Source organism: Culex quinquefasciatus, chromosome 2, assembly GCF_015732765.1.
Source record: "Culex quinquefasciatus strain JHB chromosome 2, VPISU_Cqui_1.0_pri_paternal, whole genome shotgun sequence".
NCBI classification, from domain to species: domain Eukaryota; kingdom Metazoa; phylum Arthropoda; class Insecta; order Diptera; family Culicidae; genus Culex; species Culex quinquefasciatus.
Genome location: NC_051862.1, coordinates 82,435,870 through 82,463,787, shown reverse-complemented (window position 1 = coordinate 82,463,787; position 27,918 = coordinate 82,435,870). Strand labels below are relative to the sequence as shown.

Sequence of the window (27,918 nt, the reverse complement as noted above, 5' to 3'; positions counted from 1 at the left end):
ACCCCTTTTCGGTCTGGAAAATGGAGAAAAATGCACAGTTCAAAATTGTGGAAATTTGTGATTTTGTTAGTTACTGAAACAATCAATAGCTAAAATGTTTGAATGATTTTTTCACTGTGAATATCCGAATTATCTGCGAATCTCAGAAAAATTTATTGTTATTAATATGATTATTTTATTGCACTTCAAAACAAAAAAGGGGAAAGACAACCAAGGGGACGCGCATCGTGCACAATGTCTCCATTTTGCTGGAAATTCCTCGGCGAAGGGCAAATGAGATTGGATCGGAAGCAGATTATGATTCAGAAGAAAACTGCGTGAATAGTTTTATTTGATGAATAATTCTCCGCCCCCACCCCCTCAACATTTTCCGGGGGTGGTTGTAGTGAAAATTTACATTGAAATTACATTCTGTGCGATCTAAGGGATTGGATGGAAACTTGTACCATCTTCTCAACTCAACTCAACTACTGGGTGCTTTTTAACAACTGTGGGCGCAGTTATCGAAAAGAAATTCTACTTCAAAAAACGAGCAACACCGCACATTCCATCACAATTTTAATTTCCCCTAGGTATTTTGCAAAATCATGCTCCAACGCGCACTTCCAGAAATGACATCCAAAGAATTCTTAACACATCTCATCCTTCTATGTCCTTCTCCGCAAACTTCCTCATCCAGTCATAATCATCCGTCTTGCAAGATATCAACGCCTTATTATGCTTCTTGACTATCCTGGAAATGACATTCATTACTCTCATTCCCCAACCCACGCAGCCGGGGTTTCCGGTGATGATTACCATATTTATTACAATATCTGGTGACGTGTGAAATAATTTCAGCCTCCATCCTGGCGGGACGTCCCATTCGTCATTTAGTTGAAGTTCAGCAGCATCGCCACAAACGAGTAAATTTGCTTGTAGATCTGAAAAGAAGACATGAATATTTTTGTTTTGCATTTTTGAAGCACTTGCATAAATACGCAGATGTGAAAGCTATGGTTTGATTATTCACAAAGCAAAAATGGCTTTTTAGCACCATTTTTTTTTCATTTCTTTTTAGAGAAAACAGTTTAAGGAACGCTGCTGAGTGTTAATTTTTCTGAAAAAGTAATATTTTTTGCAACAAGTTGCAAAAATGTTTTTTTCACGAGTCGTACTTTTGTCTACCAAGTTTTACCAAGTTGGGTAAATATGACGAATGCTGACAAAATCATTGTTCTGCATGTTTTTTTGAAACGGAGTGGCAAAAAAAATAGTTTATGCAACAAGTTGCAAAAAGGTGATTTTTTCAGCACGAGTCGTACATTGTCAAGGTATGAGAACACATTAAATTTTTTTAAATTTTTTTTTCATGCATTAAAATAAACATTTTCATCTATTAACAATATACATAAACAGCTTTAAGAAGTAATTTACAAAACTAGATCTAGGTGTTAATTTGTTTCGTTTATTTTGGATCTGAAGTAATAATCACAACGTCTTGCCTTAACCTGATACAAAGTGTTATACTAACAGGCTATCGTTTCCAATAAATTACAAATTACAAATTACAATTACAATATTAATATGAAGACATTTGGATATACCATTGCCGAGGTATAGCTATTTTAAGTTAGCAGTTTCAAAAAACGGGTGCCACGATATCTCAACACTGCGTTGGCCAAATTGGCTCCAAATTTTGGTGATGGTTCGGTGTGCATGACGAAGGCCGATTTTCAAAAAGTTTATTAAAAAAAGATAAAAATTGTTTTCTGTTTTTCATATATTTAAAAAAAAAATCTAAATTTCCAAATCGGCCTTCGTCATGCACACGGGATATGTATTGAGAGTCCTCACTCCAAATTTCAGCCAATTTGGTCTCGAGATATCGTGGCACCCCCAAATCAACTCGATGTTTTGAGAAAAACGCTCACAAAGTTTGACGGTTAGCTTTGCGCATGGCAAAACTTTAAACTTAAATCGTCTTCGACTCACTTAAATCATGAAATATCTTTATGAATCTATCAGGAGTGATTTGAAACCATCTTTTGAAAGGGTTTAATAAATAATTGGATGCATGAATTTTAGAATTTTTTTAAATGGATGTAACCCCTCCCGAGCAGGGGTAAATAACACGGGAATACCAAATTTTGGTATTACTTGAGTAAATAACAGAGACCAAAAGGTGCCCTTGGTTGCCCAGTAATAGATGGTAAAATACCATGAAATCATACCAAAGTCTTGTATGTGGAAGGGCACAACAATGCCAAACAATGCTATTCCAAGGGTAAAATAATACCTCAAAATAAAACCATTTCAATACCAAGTTGAGGTCTTCTGGATTTTTGAACATTGCTTGAATACCAAAACTTGGTATTGACATGGTTTTATTTTTAGGTATTCCCGCGCCCTTGGAAAATCAGATTTTGGTATTCCTGTGGTCTTCCACATACATGATTTTGGTTTGATTTCATGGTATTTTACCATCTATTACTGGGCAACCAAGAGCACATTTTAGTCGCTGGTATTTGCATAAGTAATACCAAAATTTGGTATTTTATTACCATTTTTCACATCTATTAGCTATTTCGAAGGTTATTTTCGCAATTTTTTTCCTTCTCTGTCCAATTCGTTCTCCTTAGTAAGAGTAAACTCTATCCTCATTAAGAACAAATCAGCTGTTGAAAGGTAGTCCATATCTCAGCTCAGGATAACAACTGCACCAATGTATTTGTTAAAGCAACCAAATAAATGAAATGAAATGAAATTACCATTTTCAGTGCAGCAGTTGCAGTTAGTGAAAAAATGGAAATGATCCATATGCAACAGCCAAATCTACTCACCTGATGATTCCATGTTGTTCTTAGTGATATTCTTCACCACATCGAATTCATTTGTCATTGATTAACGGCCTGTGCCGTTCTTGAAGATTCTGAAAAATAACAAGATTGAAAAATAAGGATTGAAGTTCACCAAAATTCAATAATCTGTTGATTAACTCGTTTTTCAAAGTATTTGCTATCCCAACTTAGAGAAATTTCTACGTTTTAAAAAAAATCTTAGAAGGTTTATCAAAAAAATATGAAAATCAGCTTTAACATTTTTGGGTTTCAAGTCAAATAAAAATTAAATATTTCCTTCAATTTTATAAAAAAAATCCGTAGTTACCAAAATAATAATCCTTTCAATACCAAAATAATACCAAAATGTGGCATCCTAACTTTAAAAATTTTCCACAATTTTAAGTAATTTCTTTAGGGGGTATATAAAAAATGTTTAAAATCAAGTTAGAAATTTCCAGTTTTTAATGAAAGCATTCGCTTTGAGACATCATTTTAGCGCAAAGATAATTATTTTGTCAAAATTGGTCAAAATTTTCCCATAGTTTCAGAAGAATTTGATAAAGTACTGTAATACCAAAAGAATACCAAAATGTGGTGTTCGGCCATTGACAAATTCTGCAATTTTGCAATATCAAAATAATACCTTAAATTGGTATGATACCACATTTTGCTCTTGCATAATTCTTAAGCCAAATTTTAAAGAGTCCAGGAATACCAAAATTTGGTATTGATACCAGAGAAAGGTATTATTACGCATTTCCCTTGTTATTTACCCATGCTCGGGTTAACCAACGAAGTTTACCGAAAAACGCTATTCGAATGAAAGCTTATGTCTATGTTGCTTTTCGACACAAGTGTTTAAAAGTTCAACTTTTCATCACCCATTTCAGTACTGAAAAGTAGAAAGTTTTGCAACGAGTTCCATACAACGTTTCTTGCAATTCCGAAAAACACCCTTTGGACAGAATTAAACGACAAATGTCCATTAGGGTGGTACTGTCTTTGAAAGAGTTGTTAAGGATATCAAGGGCTATACTTCTACGGTGTAAGTTTCATAAAATAAGAAAACACGAATTTTCAAATTTCAAAAATGTGACAATGCAAGTTTTCCCATAGTAATTTCCATACAAATTTCATTCGCTTTGCGCCAATCGTGAGCTTAACCAATCGCTCCCAAATTTTGGGAGGTTGTTTGGGACCCTAAAAGCGACCCAAAAATGTGTTGCTGAAGAAACCAATTTTCGATTCCACCCTAATGTCCTCAATGCATGGATGAATCGATTAAATAAAAAAATGTTGAAAAGTATAACTATTCAGTGTTTGTTTTGAAAAGTGTTAATATTCGATTCTGTTATTTTTGGTGCAGAAAAGTACGCTTTTTTGTCGTTCTAGAATGACAGAAAAAGTAAGTGGTTTTACGACGGAATTGCAAAAAAAGAATATTTTTATACAAAAGGGATTAGGCTGATAATAAAATTATTTGAAGTTTTTTTTTTGTATATTTAGAGGATGAATGATTTTAATTAGGAATTTGAAACTCTTGGAACGATCCAAATGATGCTATCCCAGAATTTATAAAACGAAATTTGAAAATTTTCCTGTGTGAATATTTTAATCTCAAAATTCAGCTACAGTAAAAATTTTACGTAGTTTTAAAAAGAAACCTGTTTTTTGCCTTCCTCGCTGAGGTTAGCTGAAAACTGAACAATTTCTGTGTGTACGATGTGTATCGATAAGAAGTTCAAAAGTTATGTATAAAAATGTGTTTTCATTAATTTCCGGATGTCAGAAAAGTGACTTAAATTCCAGCATGTTATACATCGCTAGTTAGATACTTGAAAGACCTTTCCAATTAGTCCAAAACATTGAGGATCTGGCAACCCTGCCTCGACTTAACAGATTAGTCATCCAATGCATCTTTGGATAAATAGACTTTCCCAAAAATTTTAAGAGTTTGAAGATTTTTGAGAAGTGAGAAAGGCACCAACTACATGGATGGTTTCAGTAACTTTTTTTTAGATTCTTCACTTTAACAAATGTAAGTCATTAATATTTTTGAAACAAATTTCAAAAATATCAATCGCAAATTGAACTTATTTTTAACAATGGTAAGGGGAGAAAATTCAAAATATTTTTTCTGTTATTTTTCTGAGTCTCTGAACTTTATATAAGTTTACTTGAGAAAAAATAGATCAAATACTTGCTTAAAAAATATAAAAAATAAGCATACAATATTAAAATAAGTAAAAGATTGGTAAGATTAAAATTGGCAGAGTCCTACATTGTTGAAAACGATTATATTTTGCTAGGTTTCATTTTTGGAAAACATATTTTTTGATTTACGGTTCACGCTATATTTAAACCGGACTCGTATTAAGTTACTCTAATACTTGTTTCTAAAAATGATACAGCGTGGTTTTGCTGAAACGAGGAGCGAAGTGAGGAGGTGTCAAGTTTTTTTGCGTAACGTAATAAAAGAACACTCCCTTACTGTCACACCTGGTTGTTTAAGATGTTGAAGGTACGTACCGTCACAAAGTAGAACAAATCGACAGCGTTGAATCCATCAGACAGCACCATCGGTTGCTGGGCCGAGTGGAGCAGCAGCTGGAGGCTCTTCTGGGCTTCGATCGGCAGGTTGTTCCAGGATATGTCGTAGATCTCGCGAATCAGTTGATCATTCTGTATGGAAAGTAAACGGGATAGAAAAGAAAAGTCTCCCCACCTTGAAAGTTTTGCTTAAATATCAGGGCTGCAACTTAGGTATTTTGTTTAGCCACTCTGACTCCGGCATCTGAAGATTTAACGATTTCAATTTCGGGTTCCTCTCTCCAGCAAGACCCGACTTCGTTGACTTCAACTGTAAAAACAACTCCCATATAAAAAATTCTTAAAATTTGCCATGTCCATAAATGCATAGCTGTCCCATATAAAATTTTCCAATTTTTCCCGACTTTTTCTGACCACCAAAGCCAAACAGAATCAAACATTTTTCATTTGTTTTTTTTTTTTTCATAATTATAGTTTATATAGTTGAGACTACAAATTTCAAGTGCGTTTTTATCGAATGCTTGAAAAAGTACTCCTAACAAAAAAGCTTTTGTGGGTAGCTTATGGCTCCTTGAGCTAACTTACTTTACTGGACAGCAGCGTTCCCATCAAACAAGCGGAAAACAACTGCAATGCGCTGCCAAACGCTACCGCCGACCCCGTGTACCAGATTTCATCAGCCTTAAATTGTTCGTTAGAATGAGATTCTCGTGTTTCATTTTGGCTGCTCAAACAATAATTACCGTTACAAGAATATAACATGAAAAGACAGTTTGAGCGATCAAGCTGCCAAAGTTGACGTAAATGCCGTTTTGCAAAACATCGTCCAAATCACTGAGATTCCTGAAATTTTTCCAATCTTTGGATGATCTTGATTAACTTGATTGGAAAACAAACCCAGTATGTTGAATGTGTTTTTCGATAATATCATCCAATAACTCATTTATGGCAGATCCATTCCGTTCTAACTCTGGTGATTGTGTCAAGAGATCGAGTTTTTTTAGATAAACTATGATTATCTCCAGTCGTGCAATTGCATGAATGATAAAAAATATGAATACAAGATCTGAAGCTTGCAATCCACAATAGCCGTACACCAGTAATGTACTTTGGTAAGCGAAATTAATCAAATATCCAGCCAAGGTGTCCCGGTCAATCCATGGAAAGAAGTATCCAAACGGCAATACGTAGTGTTCGCCCACGAGGGAGCTCACGATTGAATACGCTACAATCAATCCGATCATGATTTTTGCGAAGATTGCGTAAAAAATCACGGCAAATTTGCAAAAAGTCGCTGCATTCCACATCGCTTCCTCGAACTCGTCATATTTTCGAACGTTTTGAAAGTTTTCCAAATTGCACATTTGAAGTTCATGAATCGTGGGATTGGTGTAGCTGTGAATCTTTGCAAAAGCCTGTAACCAAAGTAAATACAATTACATCCTAGGATGCAAACAAACAATACAGGACATAATTATCAAACCTGCACAGCCCCTCCAATCATTACGACGCAAAACATAACGTCAAGTAGCTGACCCCACAGAACTGTAATGCACCAGAAACTAAGCACCAGGTACAGCGTAAAGTCAGCGTACAGCAAAGCCAACCGCCGATTGTTCCGGGTGTAATTTTGACGGAAAATTTCGGCCCCACAAACGTCAGCCAAACGCATCGCAGATTCGGAGGCACTTTCGTACAAAGCCTTTGGATTTTTGAACTCACTGCTCCACAAATTGCGGTGGCGCACAAAGTACCGCTTGGCAAACTCCATGGCTAACAACGAGGTTGTAACTTATCCTTGATAGGGTGATGCAGCAAACTCTACTGGCTATGTGCTAAATTACAACGGCGATCGAATGATTGATTCATTAAATCGCAGAGAGGGGTAGTGTTAATATTTAATCTACAATCAGCCTTGAAGTAATCATGCGAAACTCTAGAAGGTTTTGAGGCATCTGCTGTTTCCCAGATTCCCAGACGTTGAAACGGAGTGAGAATAAACTAACTTTCGAACCTTTTTGATATCATACAAATTAACAATTGATATTGATTGATCAAGCAGCGATTAATGATTTGACTCATGGAATAACTAAAAAAGGTCACCCCCTGCTCCCACAAGCAGTAAACTATTTTTTGTTTATTTTAAGCATCTGCTTCAATTTTATTTTTTTTGCATTCAAATTAAATAACTTCAGCGTTGGTCTGTTCGACAAGGTTGATCCTGTTACTAATTTGAAGGTTTGAAGCCCAGAAACCCAAAGCCTCAAAGCCTGATTTTTGAGAGCTCTTTTTCTGAAATACTGAGGAAATGTGAGATGCCTGTACCCGCTCTTAATAATTTGTGTCTTCCATCATTGGAAAACCGCTCGTAAAACCCACAATTTTTATATTTCAGATTTGTAGCCGTGGGGACGAACATTTTATTTTTCGATTCACAAGTTTCGACCAGTAAATGTGGTCAAAGCCATTTTTAGAGGTATTTTTGGACTATTTTCAAATAACACTTTTAAATTAAATGAATTCAGTTTCAAACAAAAAGCCATTCGAAAACATGCGCCAGCGATGAAATAATCAACATCAAAAGAAAATCTTTGGAAAAAATCCGAAGGGAACATGGCTCTCGTCTCTCGCTCACGAAAGCTTGGTAAAAAAAATCTAAAAAAATCATCATCTTGATTATACGGCGAAACATCTTTTTCTCTACTACACTTACAAATGTAATGTCACACGTCGAAATATGACCTGTCACATTTTGTAGATGGGCAATGTGTGTAAACAAAGTGAAATAAATATTTTTGAGTGGTGCTGACAAGGTAATTCACAAAAAAATCATCAGCAGATTGATTTTCTAGAAGAATTTTGGGAGCGATTTTCTTTTGAGTGATTTGCCTCCTCTCTCTTTCGCGGGTGAAGAAGGTTCGCAAGCAAAATTGATTTTTTAACGATTCTTCCATCCCTGCATGCGCCATAAACTACTTGGGCCCAAAATTTGAAGCTTTTCCAAAATTTATTTCCAGAGTTACAGTCATCCCACATATTCGGAACACCCACAAATTCGGAACACTTTTGTGGTAATTTGTCAATAGGATGCAAAATGCAACTTTTCTGCCGACCCTGCTATTTTTAAGGCCTTAGTTTGGACATTTTCTTGCTATTTCACTAGTAAAAGTAGTACTTTTTAAACGAAAACTGCATTTCCAGACTATTTTATCCAGAGCAGCAAAACACTGCCTCCAAATTGCCTGTTCCATGATTGTGGGATGTTATTGTGTCTCCCACAATTGTGGAACACCTGAATTTTACTGATATTTTCACAAAAAAAGTTATCAGGCTATTCATGAAACATTATTAAGCATGAGTTTTATTGGTTTCGGAGTGCGAAGTCATTTTTTTTTGTAAAAAATATGTACTCCTGGAGAGAAAAATAGTTTGTTTACATCGTAAGAAAAAAGTGTTCCGAAATTGTGGATTTCAAGGGTCAATGTTTTTCTTTGAAAACTTTATATAAAACGTAAAAATGTACAATCGGTCTATACATCAATCGAAAGATCGCAAGAAAAGCTTCCACATGGAGGTAAAAGCAAATCACTATGTTCAATTATCGATTTTCTATGATTTGTTGAACATTGGCCGATCTGTAAACTGTTCCGAATATGAGGGATGACTGTAGAGCCATATTAGTTTTACGTCTTATTTTTACCCTATTTTTCTGTTAATTTTTTTGGTTTTATACAGAATCATATACTGAAGAACTTCTGTTTCATTCCCATCTATTCCGCGATGACCCGGGAACCAATACAGATGTACCCGGTTTCTAGATGCTAATTGTTTCAAAAGTGTTCTACATTCCCAAACAAGCCTGGACTGGCATGTTGGCGATTTTAATGCATTCATTGTACATTCCATGATAGCGTATATTTCCGCTAAAAATACTGTTGTCCATTGTCCCATACACGGAGAAAAAAGAGTTCCCAAAATCGTGAACAAGCGTTCATGAAAATGGGAACCTCGAACAAAGTGTTCAAATTCCATGGTACGATTTTGAAAAACGTACCATGAAATTTGAACACTTTGTTCGTGGTTCCCATTTTCATGAACGCTTGTTCACGATTTTAGGAACTCTTTTTTCTCCGTGTAGGTATTGAAATATTCAGTCCAGGATCAGTTATTCCAGCACCCGTTTGTTTTCACATTATGGATCCATCGGTGTAAAGTATGATCGACCTTGGAGGAAAAGTTGGCCCTTCTGACTCCCACTCTACCCGAACAGACGGCTATAACTAAATTCATGCCATTTTAATAACAAATACTGTTAAAATAACGAAAAGTGTTATGGAATATTCTTGCAAAATCCGTTTTTGCATAAGAGTTTAATAACAGTTTATATTATCATAACGAAATATGATATTGGTCTGATATCGATTGAAAGCCAAAACAACTTTGGAATAACATTTTTTGTTATGGAAGAATACCTCAAACCGTTATTGGGATGATCGGATTAGTTGTTAAAATAACAAAAAATAATAACAAAGATTGATTCGAAGAATAACTAAAATTGTTATTAGTCTGATATTACAATAACAATTCAATAACAAAAAAATCATAACGACGAATAACAAATATTGTTATAAATAACATAAAATGTAATTTCCAAGTTATTTCCGTCTGCTCTAGGCGATTTGTTTCAACCCAGCCCGGGAGCATTTTGACAGCTCCCATATAAACTGAGCGTACCGTAAACTGGGGTCAATCGGGACACATGGGGCGAATTGGGGCAGCAGTTTTAACCATGTTGGAGCACAATATTTTGATTTTTCTGGTTGGTTTCGGTTAAAACAGACTCAGACCAACAAAATGTGTACATTCATTTCCAAATTTAAAAGCTTCAAGTGCTCTAAAAACTGCTGTCCCTATTCAGACTGAAGTCCCGATTCGCCCCAGATTACGGCACCTTTTTTTGTGGGCCCAGGGGGGCCTAAGATGGCGGCCTTTGATGTTATCCAGCCAATCTTTTGAAAATGGCGAGCTTTTGCCTTGTTTCGATTTAAAACGACAAAATAACCACTGGCCTCCTGTTGGCGAATACTCGCAACTCACGAAAACTGTCAACTTAGGGTCCGGCTGTTTCAACCACTTTGAACGGTACGTCTAGGTCCAATTCGTGCTTGCCATTTCATTAGGACACATAACTTTTGTAGACAAGAGTATGTCCCTTTCACACCTTAGGTAAACTATCATTTGAGGGAAAGGGATACACTATTGTTTACAAAAGTTACGTGCCCTTTTGAAATGTAAGGCTCCAATTTTCTCTCCACCCAGTCTGTGATCTTGAATACTCCTTGGTTTATTTTCAGTTCAGCTAAAATTAGCAAAAGTTCAACGGAATTGCATGCAAAGAGCATTTCTCTACGAAATCGGTCGTTTTTTCTTAAATTTTAATTTTTAATCCGACTGAAACTTTTTTTGGTGCCTTCTGTATGCCCAAAGAAGCCAGTTTGCATCATTAATTCAAAAATTCAATATTACGCCCTTTTAAAATGCAAGTTACTTACTTTACTTGACAGCAGTGTTCCCAAAATGCATGCACCAAAAATTTGCACCGTAGCTAACACAACAATTACCAACCCAGTGTACCATATTTCTTCAGCCTGTAAAAATCAAACTTATTTTGTGAACTGAGCTTATAACTATTTCTACCCAGTTTTTATACCGTTGCAAGAACGAAGCATGAAAACACACTTTGCGCCACCAAACTTTTTGTGTTAAGTAATATTCCAAATTTCAATAGTTTATTCATGCCACTGAGATATCTAAAAGATTTTTCTACAGAATTTTGATGTTATCATACTTCAAATATACAAACTGTGTGTGCTTGATATGTTTTTTGATGATATCATCAAACAGGACGTTCATTGTTGATCTTTCAGATGGAAAATCAGCCTTTAGTAAAAGATCAAATTTTCTCAAGTAAATAATCATTGTGTCCAGCTGGCCATAAGCATGCATGACCAGAAATAGGAAACATAAATCTGTATATTGTAACCCACAATATGCATAGACCAAGAATGTAGATTGATAAGTAAAATTGACCAAGTATCCAACGAAGGTGTCTGGATTAATCCATGGAAAGAAATATCCAAAAATTAAAACGTAGTGGTCACTCATAATGGAGCCACCGATTGAATACATCAAGACAAGGACCAACATTGTGTTGTATAATATTTTGGAAATTTGTACGGATAGTTTGCAAATTGCGGCCACATTCCACAAAGCATCTTCAACTTCTTCATATTTTCGCTCATTTTCGAAATTTTGAAGATTGCTTAAATGAAGATCGTAAAACTGTTTGTCAGTGTAGCAGGTAATTTTAGCAATAGCCTGAAAAAGATACATTGCATATACAAAAATTCCCTTTTTTCAAAATTGCCAAACCTGAACGGCTCCTCCCATGGTCACAAAGCAAAAGATAACATCATTCAGCTGACCCCATAGCACAGTCACGCACCAGAAACTAAGCACCAGATACAGCGTGATGTCAATCAACAGCAAAATCAACCGAGAATTCCTCCGTGAGTAATTCGAACAGAAACGCTCGGTGCCACACACGAAGGCCAATGTTGTAACATTTGCACATGCACTTTCGTACAAAGCCTTGGGATTTTTGAACTCGCAACTCCACAGATTTCGTCGGCGCACAAAGGATCGTTTAATCGCATGCATGATTGCCAATTTGAGACTGAGCTTGACGTTGGCGTTTTCTTATATTTTTTACAATGGATTGTTTTTCATGCCAGCAAAAAGCTGGTAATGAATATTTAATATGAGAAGCACCTCTGAACTACCAACATATGGTAGTGTGTACCCAAACGGAATCCGGAATATCTCCGGTAAAGGTGGACCATTTGGGTGGAATCTAGTTATATGGGAAAATTAGAAATGATAGAAATCCAATCAGCAACACATTTTTCGGGTCCTTTTAGAGTCCCAAACAACCTTCCAAAATTTGGTAGCGATTGGTTAAGCCCACGATTGGCGCAAAGCGAATGAAATTTGTATGGAAGTTACTATGGGGAAACTAGCATTTTCACATTTTTGAATTTACAAAATTCATGTTTTATTATTTTATGAAACAAACACCGTAGAAGCACAGACAATTTAAAAACGTGCTAGGTATTTAAAAACGTGAGTTTTATAGAAAACCTAGATGTATGGGTATCAAAAGGTCGGAAATTTTATGCCCTTTCCGATTCCACATAAGTTGACTTGTGAATTGTGGACCGGTTTGGATGCCGGCGGATTTTCCGACGACGTAATTCCGAGTTGGTACAAAATTCCAACGAAAAATCTATTCTATCGATACAAAGACCCCCAAAACGGTGTTATACCCACTACAAAATGTTTATTAATCATTTCTATGGTAATATATTGACATTTAGTTAAATTGAAAGTTTGCAAAAATAAGTTTAGATAAGTTTTATATAGAATTTCCAGAGTTATTAAACTTTTATATTTAGTTATTAGTAAACTTAATATTCAATCCAAATTATTCTTTCAATCAGTCAAGGATGCCTATTTCGAGTTGGGAGGCTGGATTTATGGTGATTTGTCAACATTTAACATTATTTATGTTAATTTTTCGAAAGGTGTACAAACTTTTTTTGCACCTTTTTATTTATTGTAATAGTATTTGGGTAATTCTCTACCAACTCACACGAAATCGGGAAAAGTTGCCCCGACCCCTCTTCGATTTGCGTGAAACTTTGTGCTTAGGGGTAACTTTTGTCCCTGATCACGAGTCCGAGGTCCGTTTTTTGATATCTCGTGACAGAAGGGCGGTACGACCCCTTCCATTTTTGAACATGCGAAAAAAGAGGTGTTTTTCAATAATTTGCAGCCTGAAACGGTGATGAGATAGAAATTTGGTGTCAAAGAGATTTTTATGTAAAATTAGACGCCCGATTTGATGGCGTACTCAGAATTCCGAAAAAACGTATTTTTCATCGAAAAAAACACTAAAAAAGTTTTAAAAATTCTCCCATTTTCCGTTACTCGACTGTAAAAAATTTTGCAACATGTCATTTTATGGGAAATTTAATGTACTTTTCGAATCTACATTGACCCAGAAGGGTAATTTTTTCATTTAGAACAAAATTTTTCATTTTAAAATTTCATGTTTTTTCTAACTTTGCAGGGTTATTTTTTAGAGTGTAACAATGTTCTACAAAGTTGTAGAGCAGACAACAACAAAAATTTTGATATATAAACATAAGGGGTTTGCTTATAAACATCACGAGTTATCGCGATTTTACGAAAAAAAGTTTTGAAAAAGTTGGTCGTCGTAGATCATAGCCGTTCATGGTCACCCGCGACAGACACGGACGACAAAACAAAGAGAAACGCAAAAAGTAACTTTTTCAAAACTTTTTTTTCGTAAAATCACGATAACTCGTGATGTTTGTAAGCAAACCCTTTATGTCTATATATCAAAATTTTTGTAATTGTCTGCTCTACAACTTTGTAGAACATTGTTACACTCTAAAAAATAACCCTGCAAAGTTAGAAAAAACACGAAATTTTAAAATGAAAAATTTTGTTCTAAATGAAAAAATGACCCTTCTGGGTCAATGTAGATTCGAAAAGTACATTAAATTTCCCATAAAATGACATGTTCCAAAAATTTTTACAGTCGAGTAACGGAAAATGGGAGAATTTTTAAAACTTTTTTAGTGTTTTTTTCGATGAAAAATACGTTTTTTCAGAATTCTGAGTACGCCATCAAATCGGGCGTCTAATTTTACATAAAAGTCTTTTGAACACCAAATTTCTATCTCATCACCGTTTCAGGCTGCAAATTGTTGAAAAACACCTCTTTTTTCGCATGTTCAAAAATGGAAGGGGTCGTACCGCCCCTCCGTCACGAGATATCAAGAAACGGACCTCGGATTCGTGATCAGGGACAAAAGTTACCCCTTAGGACAAAGTTTCACGCAAATCGAAGAGGGGTCGGGGCAACTGCTGTGTGAGTTGGCGGAGAATTACCCATTTGTTATATAACTTTTTATAGAAATCATCTTTTCATGAGTTTTTTGTAGCAAAATGTTCGGCATGAGTTTCTGAACAAAACGTAGTACTAGGTTTCTGTCAAAATTTTGATTGTTTACATGTTTCATCACAAAATGTGCATAGTGCCCAAGGGGTGTAAATACTTTTTTTACATACTGCAAATTTTCTCATAGAGCATGGTACAAAATCTCAAAAAATGACAATTTTTAAATCGCTGTAACTTTGGTTTAAGAAAAAACCCTTTTGAGATGTTACATTCATATTAAAGAAGAAGTTTTAAGCTTTCAGATGCACCACAGAATATATTTTTTCGTGTACCCCTCGAAAAGATACAAACATTTGAAAAAGACCTATTAAAAACGCTGTAACTTTTTACCAAAATGACCTAGCAACTTCGTTCATGTTTCAAAAGACGTGTATTTTTATGCTCTAAATATGTCCCGAAGACACCAAAATTGCCAAAAATAATACAAAAAAGTTACGCAAAAAAAAAAACATTTTTTTGATGGGCCACCCTAGTGATTTTCATATAAAATACTGTAGAATGAATAAATTGAGGGATAGAGATTTGGTGTCTTCGACAAAATTGTTTGAAATGGCTAGTACTACGATACTGCCAAAGAAAGTTTACCTCTATCTCATCTAGGAGCGAAGATAGTTTTTGAAAATATTAAAAATTGTTGGACCACCCTAATATCGTTTTGGCCAAAAGATGTAGAATTTCCTTCTTAATAAAAGCTTCTTAGACACTGAAGCTCGAAAATGCGTCCCTGAAGCGTAAATAAATTATTCCTGCTAAATTTGCGTTTCCGACCACTGCCCTAGTAACATTTTTAAACTTACAGGTTTTATCATGGTTCTGAAAACCCTGATACGGCCTGAATAAGCTTTTATGGCCTACTTAAAACCTAAAATGTTACTTGGGTGTGCCGTGGTTATAGCGCCACAACTCGCTCTCTGTAACAGTATTCCTATTTCCAGTTCAATCTCACCAAGTCGTCATGGTCTTGTGGCATAGAATAGAAGTCCAACTGTCAAAAACAAGTTGTATCACTTTTTTCTCGAGAACAAGTAGCGCCGCGTATCGGCGATGGTATACTTTATTATGCCACTACTCTGGCATAATTTCAAGAAAGTGTTGGTAAAGGTGGCAACAACACCATTATTGATTTTTATTCGGAAGAATTTAATTAAAATTTGTTTTATTCTTAGCATCAATAAAACGAGAGTGAAACACGCAGATGAAGGGGCAGTATGGAAAGTCTGCTGCTATATTTTTCTATGGTTCTAAACTTTCACAGCGCTTTCAAACTTCGTTTTGATAATTTATTTTTGATCAACATATATGATTTGTTTTACCACAATTTTTGCATCGCATTTCCAAAGAATTGCAGTTGAAAATCAAATTTTATTCTCCAAAAAAAAACGAATCTCTCCATATGGCGAGCACTTGAAATTCTAGGTGTAAATACGAGTATCCTGCGCTTTCACCTTGTGAAATATTTTCAAATACTTAGGTTTCCATGGCGTCAAAATTTTTGCGCTTGAAAGAAGATTTAGTTGTTTGATACTAGCAATAGTGGCCAACTGAGAACACGATCTAGTAGTATAAAGGTACTGCAAACGGACACAGAGGATAAATCCCGAAATTAGCGAGAGCGTTATTCTCATGGGTTCATTTTCAAAACAGTTCATCAACCAAAAAAAAATGCCGTTATCGAGACTCGAACACCTTTGACTTTCCAAACCGCGCCCTCGCCGTATCCGCCACCAAAGTTCGATGACTATGAGATGGTCATTTGGCAATAAAAGCCACTCAATTTGATGAACAAATAAACACAATTTCGTGGTGGTTCACCCGCGAGAGGTTTTTTTTTTCATTTAATTTCTATGTTTCTATCCTCCAAATCGAGTCGGCTGTTCGATATTTTTGAGCACGTGGTTTTAAGCTTTTGACAGCTATCAGTTGTTCCAATTCGCGAATTCAGATTCGCTAATTCAAATGCAGTTCTATTCAAACTGCATTTTTTCTTAAAATTATTTTTGTTCTGTTCTTTTGGTACCGAAGTCGGCTTATGTAATTTCATTCTGCTACATTTTTATCACATTTGCAGTTGAGGATTACAATGATGTTTCAATCAGTGTTATGACTATGTTCTGTCTAAGAACCTCCAGAACCGGTATCCGAAACATCCGGTTTCGGTTCTGCGTGACCGGAAGTTGATATGTGTGACTCAGAAGTGTTAAAAAAGCAAAATTGGTTGGAATTTGTTAGTTTCCCAATTTTTTACAAGCGATTATCCTCGATTCTAGACTCAGCGACACCTAATTTTTCAATTTTAGGCTTATTTTACGCAAAATATAATTAATATTTCAAAAAAAAGTTTTAATTCTGAAAAATATTTGTTTTAAATTATCCGTTGTAACCATTTTGCCGTCATCTTGGACAAAAAACCGCTCCGCCATTTTGAAATCTGGTATAATTATGGTACAGCGGAACCCCGCTAGTTTGGAATTTTGGAATGTATAAAAAAAATCGTGTTTGGTCGCTTTTAGAATAAATCAAATTGATAATCCTTTAATTGACAAAAAAAGAATGTTCAAATAGATGCACACACTGTACATTTATCCACAAAACCTTGTGATTATTTATGCAATTGTTTTGTAATAAAAAGGACGAACCCAAGACGAACCTGATCAAACAGCTGAGAAGAATGATTTGTTTGAAGGTTGTTTAAGGATTTTTGTATGCTCCTGAACTAAGTTTTATATGCAGTTGTTTCAGCTAATGGGAATATGAAAGGAGCAGGCAAGAAAAAATGTTGAATTATTTGAGCATGATTTTTCATTTATATTGTTCAGTTTTGGCTGCTAATATACAGTACCATGTAGCCCTGTGGTAAACCTTCGGCCACATAAGCGGTAGATTGGGAGTTTAATCCTCGGCTTAACCCAACACAACTGAAGGAGGTATTAGACTATGGCAAACAAATAAACAAACTCACACTTTTTCGCGTTTGACAGTTTGCCAGCATGGTGTTAAGCTACACATAAAGAAAAAATACTGTAAATTTAAAAAGATCGTTCGTTGGATTAAAAGTTCGCGTTGGTGAATATTCGTAGAAAGTAAGTAAGTAAGTAGACAAAAACATTAAATATAATTTGTACCAGCCTAATCATGATACATTATGAATTTCAATTTCTAAAGTTTTTGTTCATGTATTGTTTAAATCACACAACTTTTGAGGTGACTTCGGCTGATAAATTGACAATTTTGATGGATTTTGTTGTAACGTTTCGTCGGTAAGTTTAAACAAAATTGAAATTGACTTCATAGCTGTAGGCCACTATTACTAGTATCTTCCTTTTAAGTCCTAAGAATCCTAAGTGTTTGAGTACGGCACGGAGCTATGGCTCCGGATACCCATATTTACTCTTAGCTACCTAATGGCATAGACAAAGACGAAGTTACAAAATGTTAGCCAGACATGGCACACTAATTTTGTGCTATGAAATGTTTAAAAATAAAAAAAAAATGTTTTAGAGGATTTAACTTCAATAGAAGATTTTAGGATTTTACAAAGGACAACACAAAAAATTTAAGCAACATTTAAATAAACGCACAAGATTTTTGACAGCTGTATTTTTTCAAATTCTCAGGCAATAGGTCCCAATGTAACAAAACCTTCAGTGTTAAAAAAATATCTGGTGGGCCAGTTTTAAACTTCGAGTTTTGTAAAAAAAACTCACGTGAAACCTCGGTGACGAATTACTACACTTCGGTTAGTTATCATAATTCAATAAACAACATCATCTAGTCTAGAGCATTGGTTCTCACGGCACTTTCAGGACTTTCACCAAAAGTTTATAATTCATATCATGATATTCGGGGATTTTCTTCAGGGTTGAGATATTGGCATATAAAAAAAACATACAGAACATGGCGCTTATGTGCAGCCCGCGACCCGCACTTTGGTGACTGTAGGGAATGAGTAGTGCTAATGTGAAATAAAAGAAACCGAAAATAATAAGGAAAAGGTAAATGCAAAATAATTAAATAAAGTTCGACTTTTTGTTTGGTCAAACCTTCTTTACTCAAATTTGGGTAGAATGCCTAGAAGAATGAGTTGCGTTTCATAAGAATTACATTAAACTTTTGAATGAGCTGTCGCGTTTCAGCGTGTATGGTTGAATTTTGACAGCTGCTTGCTCGAGAACGACAGTCATTTGACGAACGCGAAAAGAGTAGGATGTGCGCGAGAAATCGAGAGGTGGATTTTGAAAAAAATTGTTTTGTTTTGTTCCGTCACCACAGTGACCACTGATTTAGAGCCTGCTCCTTCACCGTCTTTCGTATTGGTCCTGAATACTACAAATAAATCAATTATAGTTCGTTTTGATATTATATTTCCGAACTAGCAGTGTCCTACTGTTACAGTTTGTTGACATTGGATTAGACCAGCTGGATTTGACAGTTATACCGGTTCGGTGTACACTGTGAAGCCAGAATAGTGAGAAGTGGCAAAATCCATGCAGCACTTTTGATACACGTCGCCATCTTGTTTTTCCTCTCAGTTACATTTCTATTCTATGCTTGTGGTCAGCATTTTTTCTTACCAATCAAAAGGACGGGGCATCGAACCCCGTTTCGAGCGACTTTGATTTTTCGTTTCTATATTCATCATTTCAAATTTCTGTGTTTTCGAATTTTCTCGTTGGGAGCAGTTGGGAATCGAACCCAGAACCATTCGCTTACAAAGCGAAAATCGTAACCAGTCAGAAAAGGCCGCTCCCTTGTTGCCGGGTTCTTGAGTTACAATCAAAAATGTAGACAGTAGTTGGGCATTTATATGTGTCAAAATGTATTCTGCCTAAAATTCCATTTGGCCGGTTGTTTTTTTAGGGTTTTGTTAAATTTTTGTCTGCGATGATCAAAAATGAGATCAATGCTGTCGCTGTCTTCGAATTAGTGAAAATCTAATTAGGGAATCAGCTCTGTACATAAAACAAACTCACTTACTTTGCTGGACAGCAGTGTTCCCATCAAACAAGCGGTAAACAACTGTACAGCGGAAGCTGTCACGATTTCCAAACCCGTGTACCAGATTTCATCAGCCTGAAATTTTTGGTTAAAAGGGCAGTTGAATTGTCTGAAATGTCTGAAACTAGAGGGTGACGACTCTCGAGATTTTCAATTTCCCGGGAATCGAGAGTTGTATTTTGCTATTTCTCGGGAATTCCCGGGACCCGGGAGTTTTTATCAACTATGCAATAGTGAAAATGATTTAACAGAAATGTAATAAATTTGTTGCTTTTCAACTAATTCAGTTACAATAAATTCAAACTTATTCATTGAAACGTTAAGTTAATTAGCCTCGTTTTATAGTTCTACATTTTAATATTTTTTTCTGAATTCTGAAGCTTTTTGCATGGACTTGTTATAGGATTTTTAAAAATTTAAAATTAGCTAATATATAATTACCCAGTATCTATAAGGCTTTCTAGTCAGAAATTTACCAACACATTCAAAGTTTGTTTGCATCAGAAAAAACATAACCAAGAAATGTGATGCGGTCCAAAATTACGATGTTTTGTGTTGTACAAGGTTGAAAATTAAAAACGCAACAAGTAAAATTCGTTTTTTTAGTTACCCTGCGATTCGGAGAACATGAAAGGAAAAAAAACCGGAAATTGACAAAGATTCCGAAAATTAAACACAAAAACAAACAAACACGAAACTGACAGCTGCTCCCATCAGCTTGTTTGCATCAGTACACGTTGCCGAAAGAATACCCATTTTACTATCTCGCCATACTTTTTACAGTGTGCCTAGAAAGCCTTATATGATAAATAACGACTCAAAACAACAATTTAAAATAGTTTTTCCTTCTAGGGTCACCTGTAAATATTAAATTAAAAATATTAACCTGGAAAATATTAAATGAGAAAATATTAACAGTTATCCGGAAAGCCATAATGTTAAAAATTGGCGGATCTGATCTTTACAAAGGTTGATGCAAAACCCAGAACTACTATTGAATTCAAAAAGGAAATTACCTTGATACAGCGAAATTAAGTTATTTAGAATTTAAAAAAAAAAAAACAAAATTGTAAGGATTGTTATGCTCGAAAGATAATATGGAAATTGAAAAAACGAAAAAAAAAACTTATCTTAAAAAGACTTATCCCTCAATGTTCTGAACAATTTCGATTTTTTCAAATGTTTTTCTGATAAGTTTTCATAATTTGGCTTTCATATTTAAAAGAATAAAATTTCCCGGGAGTCTCGACCAAATTTCCCGGGAATCGAGAGGTCAAAAAATGATCGATTTCCCGGGAAATTTTTCCCGGGAATTTCCGCTCGTCACCCTCTATCTGAAACCTTCAAATACCGTTGCAATCACGTAAAATGAAAAGACTGTTTGTGCGATCAAACTTCCAAAATTGATGTAAATTCCGTTTTTTTAAGCATTGTCTAAATCACTGAGATTCCTGAAAGAAACACAATTATTTGGCGATTTTGCTGATAACAATCTCTGAACAAACTCGGTATGTTGGATGTGTTTTTCTAAAATATCATGCAGTAGTTCACTGATAGCAGATCCGTTGAGCCGCAAGTCTTGTGATTGTATCTGAAGATTAAGTTTTCTCAGATAGATTATGATTGTCTCCAGCCGTGCAATCGCGTGCATGATAAAGTTTATAAATAAATGATCCGTAAGCTGCAGTCCGCAATAGGCGTACACCAAAAATGTACTTTGATAAGCCAAATTGATCAAGTATCCAGTGAAAGTGTCCCGATCAATACACGGAAAGAAATATCCAAACGGCAAGACGTAATGCTCGCCCATATAAGAGCTACCAATTGAATACGCCAAAATCAATCCAACAAAAATTTTGGAGATGATTGCATAAAAAAGCACTATCAATTTACAAATAGCCGCTATATTCCACAACATGTCCTCAACCTCGTTATATTTCCGAATGTTTTTGAAGTTGTCCATGTTTTTCAAGTGAAGTTCGTAAATTGTGGGATTTATGTAACTGGAAATTTTTGCAAACGCCTGCAAGAAATTGATCAACTATTACACCCACCAAAAGCTAACAGAACAATCACTTTCTAACCTGTACGGCCCCTCCAATCGTCACGACACAGAAGATGACGTCAAGTAGCTGACCCCACAGCACCGTCATGCACCAAGAGCTAATCACCAGGTACAGGGTAAAGTCAGCGTACAGCAAAGCCAACCGACGATTGTTCCGGGTGTAATTTTGACGGAAAATTTCGGCACCACAAACGTAGGCCAAACGCATCGTCGATTCACAAGCACTTTCGAACAAAGCTTTAGGAGTTTTGAACTCACTGCTCCACAAGTTTCGGCGACGCACAAAATAACGTTTGGCAAACTCCATGACTGACAACGAGACTATGACTGTATTTTTTTTTTTTTGAGATCGTGTTTCAAATTTTGCTTTGCTATGTGGGAATTTTCCTCGGCGATCAATTAATCAATGCATTGCAAGAGTGTTTAATATTTAATGGACAAATAGGTTAACCTTGGACCATGACTACGACTTGAGAATTCTAGAAAATTCAATAACATCTGTTATTTCCCAAACTACCAAGTGCCTCTTTTAAGGGAACAACATCCAAATAATATCATCATGCTTTTTAAAAAGGACGACGGTATTTTTTTTGCACATTTTCAATAACGTTTCAAATAAATTGCCACTTAAAGTTGATTTGCAAGAAAAACACTATTTTTTCCATTTTCTGATACGTTTTAGAGGACATTAAATGCCAACTTATCAGAAATTTCCAGAATGGGCAAACATTTTCTACCAAGTTATGATTTTTTGAATCAATACTGATTTTTTCAAAAAATCGGAATACTGGTCGCAAACATTATTCAACTTCGTTTTTCGATGTAAAATCGAATATGCAATCAAAAAGTACCGAAGTGAAATTTTCATAAGGTGCACCATTTTCAAGTGATAGCCATTTTTAGGTGCCTTTTTTGAAAAGAGTATCAGTTATTCATTTTTCAAAATAAGTGCACATTAAAAAAAATTTTTTTTTGAAAAGCTGAGAAAATTCTCTATATTTTGCTTTTTTGAACTTTGTTGATACGACCCTTGGTTGCAGTGATATTGCCATGCATATACAAGAAAATTGATGTTTTCTAAGCCTTACCAAAACAACCCACCGTTTTCTATTGTCGATATCTCAGCAACTAATGGTCCGATTTACAATGTTAAAAAATGAAACATTCGTGAAATTTCCGATCTTTCCGAAAACGATATTTGATTTTTTTTTTAAATCAAGACTAACATTTCAAATGGGCCAAACTTTCAATATTACGCCCTTTTGAAATGTTAGTCAGGTTTATTTTTTTTAATATTAATTTTGGAAAGATTGGAAAATTTTACGAATGTTTCATATTTTAACATTGAAAATCGGACCTTTAGTTGCTGAGATATCGACATTAGAAAATGGTGGGTTGTTTTAGTGGGACATCAATTTTCGAGTTTTTAACCTTTGCATGGCAATATCACAGCAACCAAGGGTCGTCAAAGTTCAAAGATGCAAAATATAGAGAATTTTCTCAGCTTTTCAAAAATATTTTTTTTTCAATGTGAATAACTGCGACTATTTCCAAAAAAGTTACCTGAAAATGGATATAACTTGAAAACGGTGCATTTTATCCAAATTTCGCTAAAGTACTTTTCGATTGCAAATTCGATTTTACATCCAAAAATGAAGTTGAAAAATTTTTGCGGCCAGTATTTCCATTTTCTGATTTTCCAAAAAATCAGTATTGATTCAAAAATTAATAACTCTGTCGAAGATTTTTTGCCTATTCAAGAAATTTTTGAAAAGTTGGATTTAATGTTTCCACATCAGACAATGAAAAAAAAATTAAATAGTGATTTTTTGCAAATTAAGTTTTAGTGACAAAAAGTGAAATTAAAAATCATCCATTTTTTTTCAGTGCGGCCCTTATCCATACCTAAAACTTTGCCTAACACTTGGCTCTGACGGCTCCGAGAGTGTAGACGTGTGTGACGTGAGCGCTAAAGGCATCGTGTCTCGAGTTGTTTGACGGATGGAGGTGGAAGAGACCTCCGAGACGGATGATTTTCAACTCATCCCCGGAAATCGGAAGCGGAAGAAGACCCCTGAGATCACCGGAGCTGTCGTCGGAGAAGGAAAAGTGGAGCAGAATGTGCTCAATAACAACAAGTTCAGCCCGCTAGCGGAAAACAAAAACAACAACAATGCCAGCTCAGCAGGAGGAGGAGACGCCCCGGTGGTTCCACCACCCGGCCAGTCGGCAGGTAAACAAAAGCAACCACCTTTGGTGGTGAAGAACACCACGGATTTTTACAAGCTCGTGGCGATAGTGGAAAGTTGTAAATTAGGTTTCAAACCGATTTACAAACTAACCCGATTTGGAACCAAGGTGACCTGCTTCTCTGTCAAAGATTTTGACAAGTTGCAAGAGCTACTCAAGAAGAAGAAAGTGGAATTCTACACCCACGATCGGTGGAGCGAACGAAATCATCGGGTGGTTCTTCGTGGTTTTCCTGATGAACTGAAACCGGACGAGGTCAAGTACCTTCTGAAGAGGGATCTCAAGCTGGACGCGCTGGAGGTTCATATCATCAAGCGGAAGGAAAAGTCCACCGTGGACGAAACTCCGTACATTGTGGTCTTCCCCAAGGGATACACCAATCTGAAGAAGCTCTCTGCAATGAAAGTTGTGGCAAGCACTATCATCCGGTGGTAGGCCTACCGGAACAAGCGGGCGAACGTGACCCAGTGCAGGAACTGTTTGCAGCTGGGACCAGAAACTGCCACCTCAAGGGGAGGTGCAACAACTGTGGGGGTCCCCACAGGACGGACGAGTGCAAAGTCCAAGAAGCCGAGCCGAAGCGGTGTGCCAGCAGTTCCGGACGGAAAATCCAAGGATCGCCCTCGTCCCGCAGGAAGCAGCCAAGGTGGCCCCCGAGACGGTGGAGCCACGGAGAAGGAAGCCGGGGAGGTACTCTACAGTTTGGCTGAGCTGTGGGGGATTTTCTCCAAGTACATCGGCAGGTTCAAGACCTGCAAGACCCGCTTGGACCAAGTAACCCTCGTCAGTTACATGATCTCCAAGTATGGAATTTAAGGAGTTTTTTTGTTATTATATATTGTTTTACTGATCCTCGGTCCCAACCAGGTCACAGCACCTAAAAGGACCTAATAAAAATAATTTAAGAAAAAAACAAAAAAAAACTTTGCCTAAGAAACCAAATCGATCAAAAAATTTCTTCAAAAGATACAGATTTTTGATTTTTCATAAATCAATTTGCATGGACAGCTGCCAAATTTGAAAGGAAAATTATATGCACAAACTTATTATGCAAAATGGCTTCTTTGGACTTACTGAAGGCACCAAAAAAGTTTCAGTCGGATTAAAAAATATAAAAATTAAAATAAATAAAAAAAAACAATTTCGTAGAAAACTGATTTTATGTGGTAATTTATCAATATAATTCTAAAGGCAACTTTTATGATAACACTTCCTAGTCCTCCTAAATCCACCTTCACGTATACACATCTACTTAGGCTTCATCCATAAAGTACGTCACGATAATATCGGCCAAAATTTACCCCCCTCTCCCCCCCCCCCCTTTGTCACGCTTTTCCTATACTTATAACATGCAATGTCACACTTGCTCAGACCCCCCTACCCCCCTAGAGCGTGACATACTTTATGGATGACGCTTTAGGATCAAAATCTGTGCAAATGTATGTGAACTCGGCAGTGGCTGAACTGATAATCCAATTTGGATCCGTCTTGGGATCCCAGAAGTCGCTTTCGAAATTATTATGTTTAGTTAAGTACTTCAAAAGCAATGTTAAACAGGTTGACTAGATTCTCGAATATTGTAAAAAGGGTGGTTTTCAAAATAAATCCCATCAAGTTATAACTTTTTAGAAAGGAAATTCAAAGACCTCAACGAGCTCAAAGATTGAAGATCTGATAACACTGATCAAAAAAATGACAAAAATTACTGCGCATGCTCAACTCGAGGGGAAGCATAAAGTTTGGGGTCCCCAGAATTACGTGCATTTGAATTTTTCAAAAATAGTTTGTCTGGGCCGAATGGTTTTTCTCCAAAGTTTGTATGGAGAATTAGGGCGGTTCATCGCTCTTGCATACAACCCAAAATTTGATTTCTTAAATAATTAATGACGAAAATGGGACCACTCTAGCACGGTGTAGGTCACCATAACGGCCAAACAATAAAAATACGGGTCTAATTATTTCGGCTGAGGAACCGCCAGAAAAATTTTGATCCCGACCGGAGAACTTATTTTGAGAACAAAAAGCAGACACTACTCACTAGAGTGTAACAAAAATGACTTTTTGGCGGGCATTCAGGGGTTTGTTCAGGTGGGCATACTGAGCCTAAATCCCAAATATGAGCTTGATTGGACGTAACAGGAGCTGGCGCTCCGCCCTTCAATTTTGAATGGGATTTAACCCGTAAAAAAAGATTTTTTCAAAAATGTCACTTTTTGAGGCATTTTGGCCACCAATGCGTTTACCAAAAACATCACTGGCGTGTAGGCCAGATCCTTGCGCATCTTTTGGTATATATAACTTTGAAGTTTGGAGCATCCTGGAGCTCGGTACAGACCTTCAAAGTTTCGCATTTTTTCGAAAAATCGGCCCCGGCAAAAAAGATATGCGTCGCACCTCGCGACGCCCGAGACGCCATTTGATTTTGCTGGGACCGATTTTTCAAAAATATGCCAAACTTTGAAGGTCTGTACCGAGCTCCAGGATGCTCCAAACTTCAAAGTTATATATACCAAAAGATGCGCAAGGATCTGGCCTACACGCCAGTGATGTTTTTGGTAAACGCATTGGTGGCCGAAATGCCTCAAAAAGTGACATTTTTGAAAAAATCTTTTTTTACGGGTTAAATCCCATTTAAAATTGAAGGGCGGAGCGCCAGCTCCTGTTACGTCCAAACAAGCTCATATTTGGGATTTAGGCTCAGTATGCCCACCGGAACAAACCCCTGAATGCCCGCCAAAAAGTCATTTTTGTTACATCCTACTACTCACCTTGCTCGACAGCAGTGTTCCCAGCAGACAGGCGGTGAAGAGCTGCACGGTGCTCAGAACAACGATCGCTAGTCCAGTGTACCAGATTTCTTCGGCCTGGATAAGAGGAGCGATTGAACCTATGGTGAACTGTGATGATGGTGAGCTTTCTTACCGTTGCAAGCACGAAACAAGAAAACACAGTTTGAGCAACCAAACTTCCAAAGTTTATGAAAATTCCCATCTTCAGTAGGTCGTTCATGTCTTTTGAGTACCTGTAGCATAAAGATGTGCTTAAAAGATGTATTTTACAAGTTTCCAAGATACACACTCAGTGAGTTTGATATGTTTCTCGATAATATCGTGCAGCAGATCGAGACAGGATGATGCACCGTTGGAACTGATGAGATGATTGAGTTTTCTCAAATAGATTATAATGGTTTCCGTTGCTCCAATCGCATGCATGATTAAATATAAGAAAACTAAATCCGAGGCTTGTAACCCACAATAGGCGTAAATTATAAACGTTAATTGATATGAGAAATTTACTACAAATCCAACGAGGGTGTCTGGATCAATGAATGGAAAGTAATATCCAAATGGCAACACGTAGTGTTCCCCCATTATCGATCCTCCAATCGAGTAGAACATGACTAATCCGACCATTCCTGAGAAGATTATCTTAAAAACGGTTACTGAGAGCTTACAAATCGTTGCAACGTTCATCATTATTTCCTGAACTTCATCATAGTTGCGATCATTTTTGAAGTTTTCCAGATTTCTCAAATGAAGGTCGTACAATCCTTTTCCAGTGTAACTGCTGATTTTAGCAAAAGCCTGTCAAAATACTGGTTAAAATCCAAATTTCAAACCTGAACAAACACTTTCAAACCTGAATGGCTCCTCCAATAGTGACAAAACAGAAGATAACGTCATTCAACCGGCCCCAAAACACGGTCGTGCACCAAAAACTTAACACCAAATACAAGATAAAGTCAGCGAACAATATGGCCAACCGGCGATTCTTCCGCGTGTAGTTTGGCCTTAAGACTTCAGAACCGCAAACGTAGGCCAAACTCATCACCGATTCGCAGCCACTTTCGTACAAAGCCTTGGGATTCTTGAACTCACTGCTCCACAGATTTCGACGGCGCACAAAGTAACGCTTGGCGAACTCCATGGCTGCAAGTGTTGGAATGATGGATTCAGTATTCTGATTCCAGGTTCAATAGTTAACTTGCATGACTTTGCTATATTATACGGCTGCATACTTAAACTGTTGCATTGTACCGAATCATTCACCTAAATGCCTTTGGTCTTTTTAACAGTTTTGCCTTCCTTACCTTACTGAGAAAAAGGCTATAAAATCACTCGAAAAAT

The 27,918-nt window shown here is 36.4% G+C and overlaps 2 protein-coding genes and 1 long non-coding RNA gene across 6 annotated transcripts; 1 reads left to right on the top strand and 2 right to left on the bottom strand.

Annotated features, from left to right (window-relative positions):
• Positions 1–295: 295 nt before the first annotated feature.
• LOC6045708 lies at positions 296–27,725 on the bottom strand. 4 transcript variants are annotated; one of them, XM_038257747.1, is made up of 7 exons: positions 27,431–27,725; positions 26,870–27,375; positions 26,714–26,813; positions 26,560–26,655; positions 5,352–5,504; positions 799–923; positions 296–733 (listed from the first exon to the last, which is right to left on the bottom strand). In XM_038257747.1, the coding sequence occupies exons 1-6, from the start codon at positions 27,716–27,718 to the stop codon at positions 873–875; spliced, it is 1,194 nt and encodes a 397-aa protein (XP_038113675.1). In that variant the 5' UTR covers positions 27,719–27,725; the 3' UTR covers positions 296–733; positions 799–872. The 4 variants fall into 4 exon arrangements, with proteins under 4 accessions (XP_038113675.1, XP_038113674.1, XP_001863018.2 ...); XM_038257746.1 differs by lacking the exons at positions 26,560–26,655; positions 26,714–26,813; positions 26,870–27,375; positions 27,431–27,725 and adding exons at positions 5,958–6,053; positions 6,116–6,215; positions 6,270–6,787; positions 6,856–7,186; XM_001862983.2 differs by lacking the exons at positions 26,560–26,655; positions 26,714–26,813; positions 26,870–27,375; positions 27,431–27,725 and adding exons at positions 5,958–6,053; positions 6,116–6,215; positions 6,270–6,787; positions 6,856–7,186 and having other exon boundaries at positions 296–728.
• On the top strand, positions 17,983–18,355 carry LOC119767889. The gene is made up of 2 exons (XR_005277769.1): positions 17,983–18,217; positions 18,285–18,355. It is a non-coding gene; the product is annotated as an uncharacterized LOC119767889 (long non-coding RNA).
• On the bottom strand, positions 19,469–21,845 carry LOC6045707. Its single transcript, XM_038257750.1, has 4 exons — positions 21,561–21,845; positions 20,982–21,499; positions 20,828–20,927; positions 19,469–19,551 (listed from the first exon to the last, which is right to left on the bottom strand). The coding sequence occupies exons 1-3, from the start codon at positions 21,747–21,749 to the stop codon at positions 20,900–20,902; spliced, it is 735 nt and encodes a 244-aa protein (XP_038113678.1). The 5' UTR covers positions 21,750–21,845; the 3' UTR covers positions 19,469–19,551; positions 20,828–20,899.
• Positions 27,726–27,918: the final 193 nt, after the last annotated feature.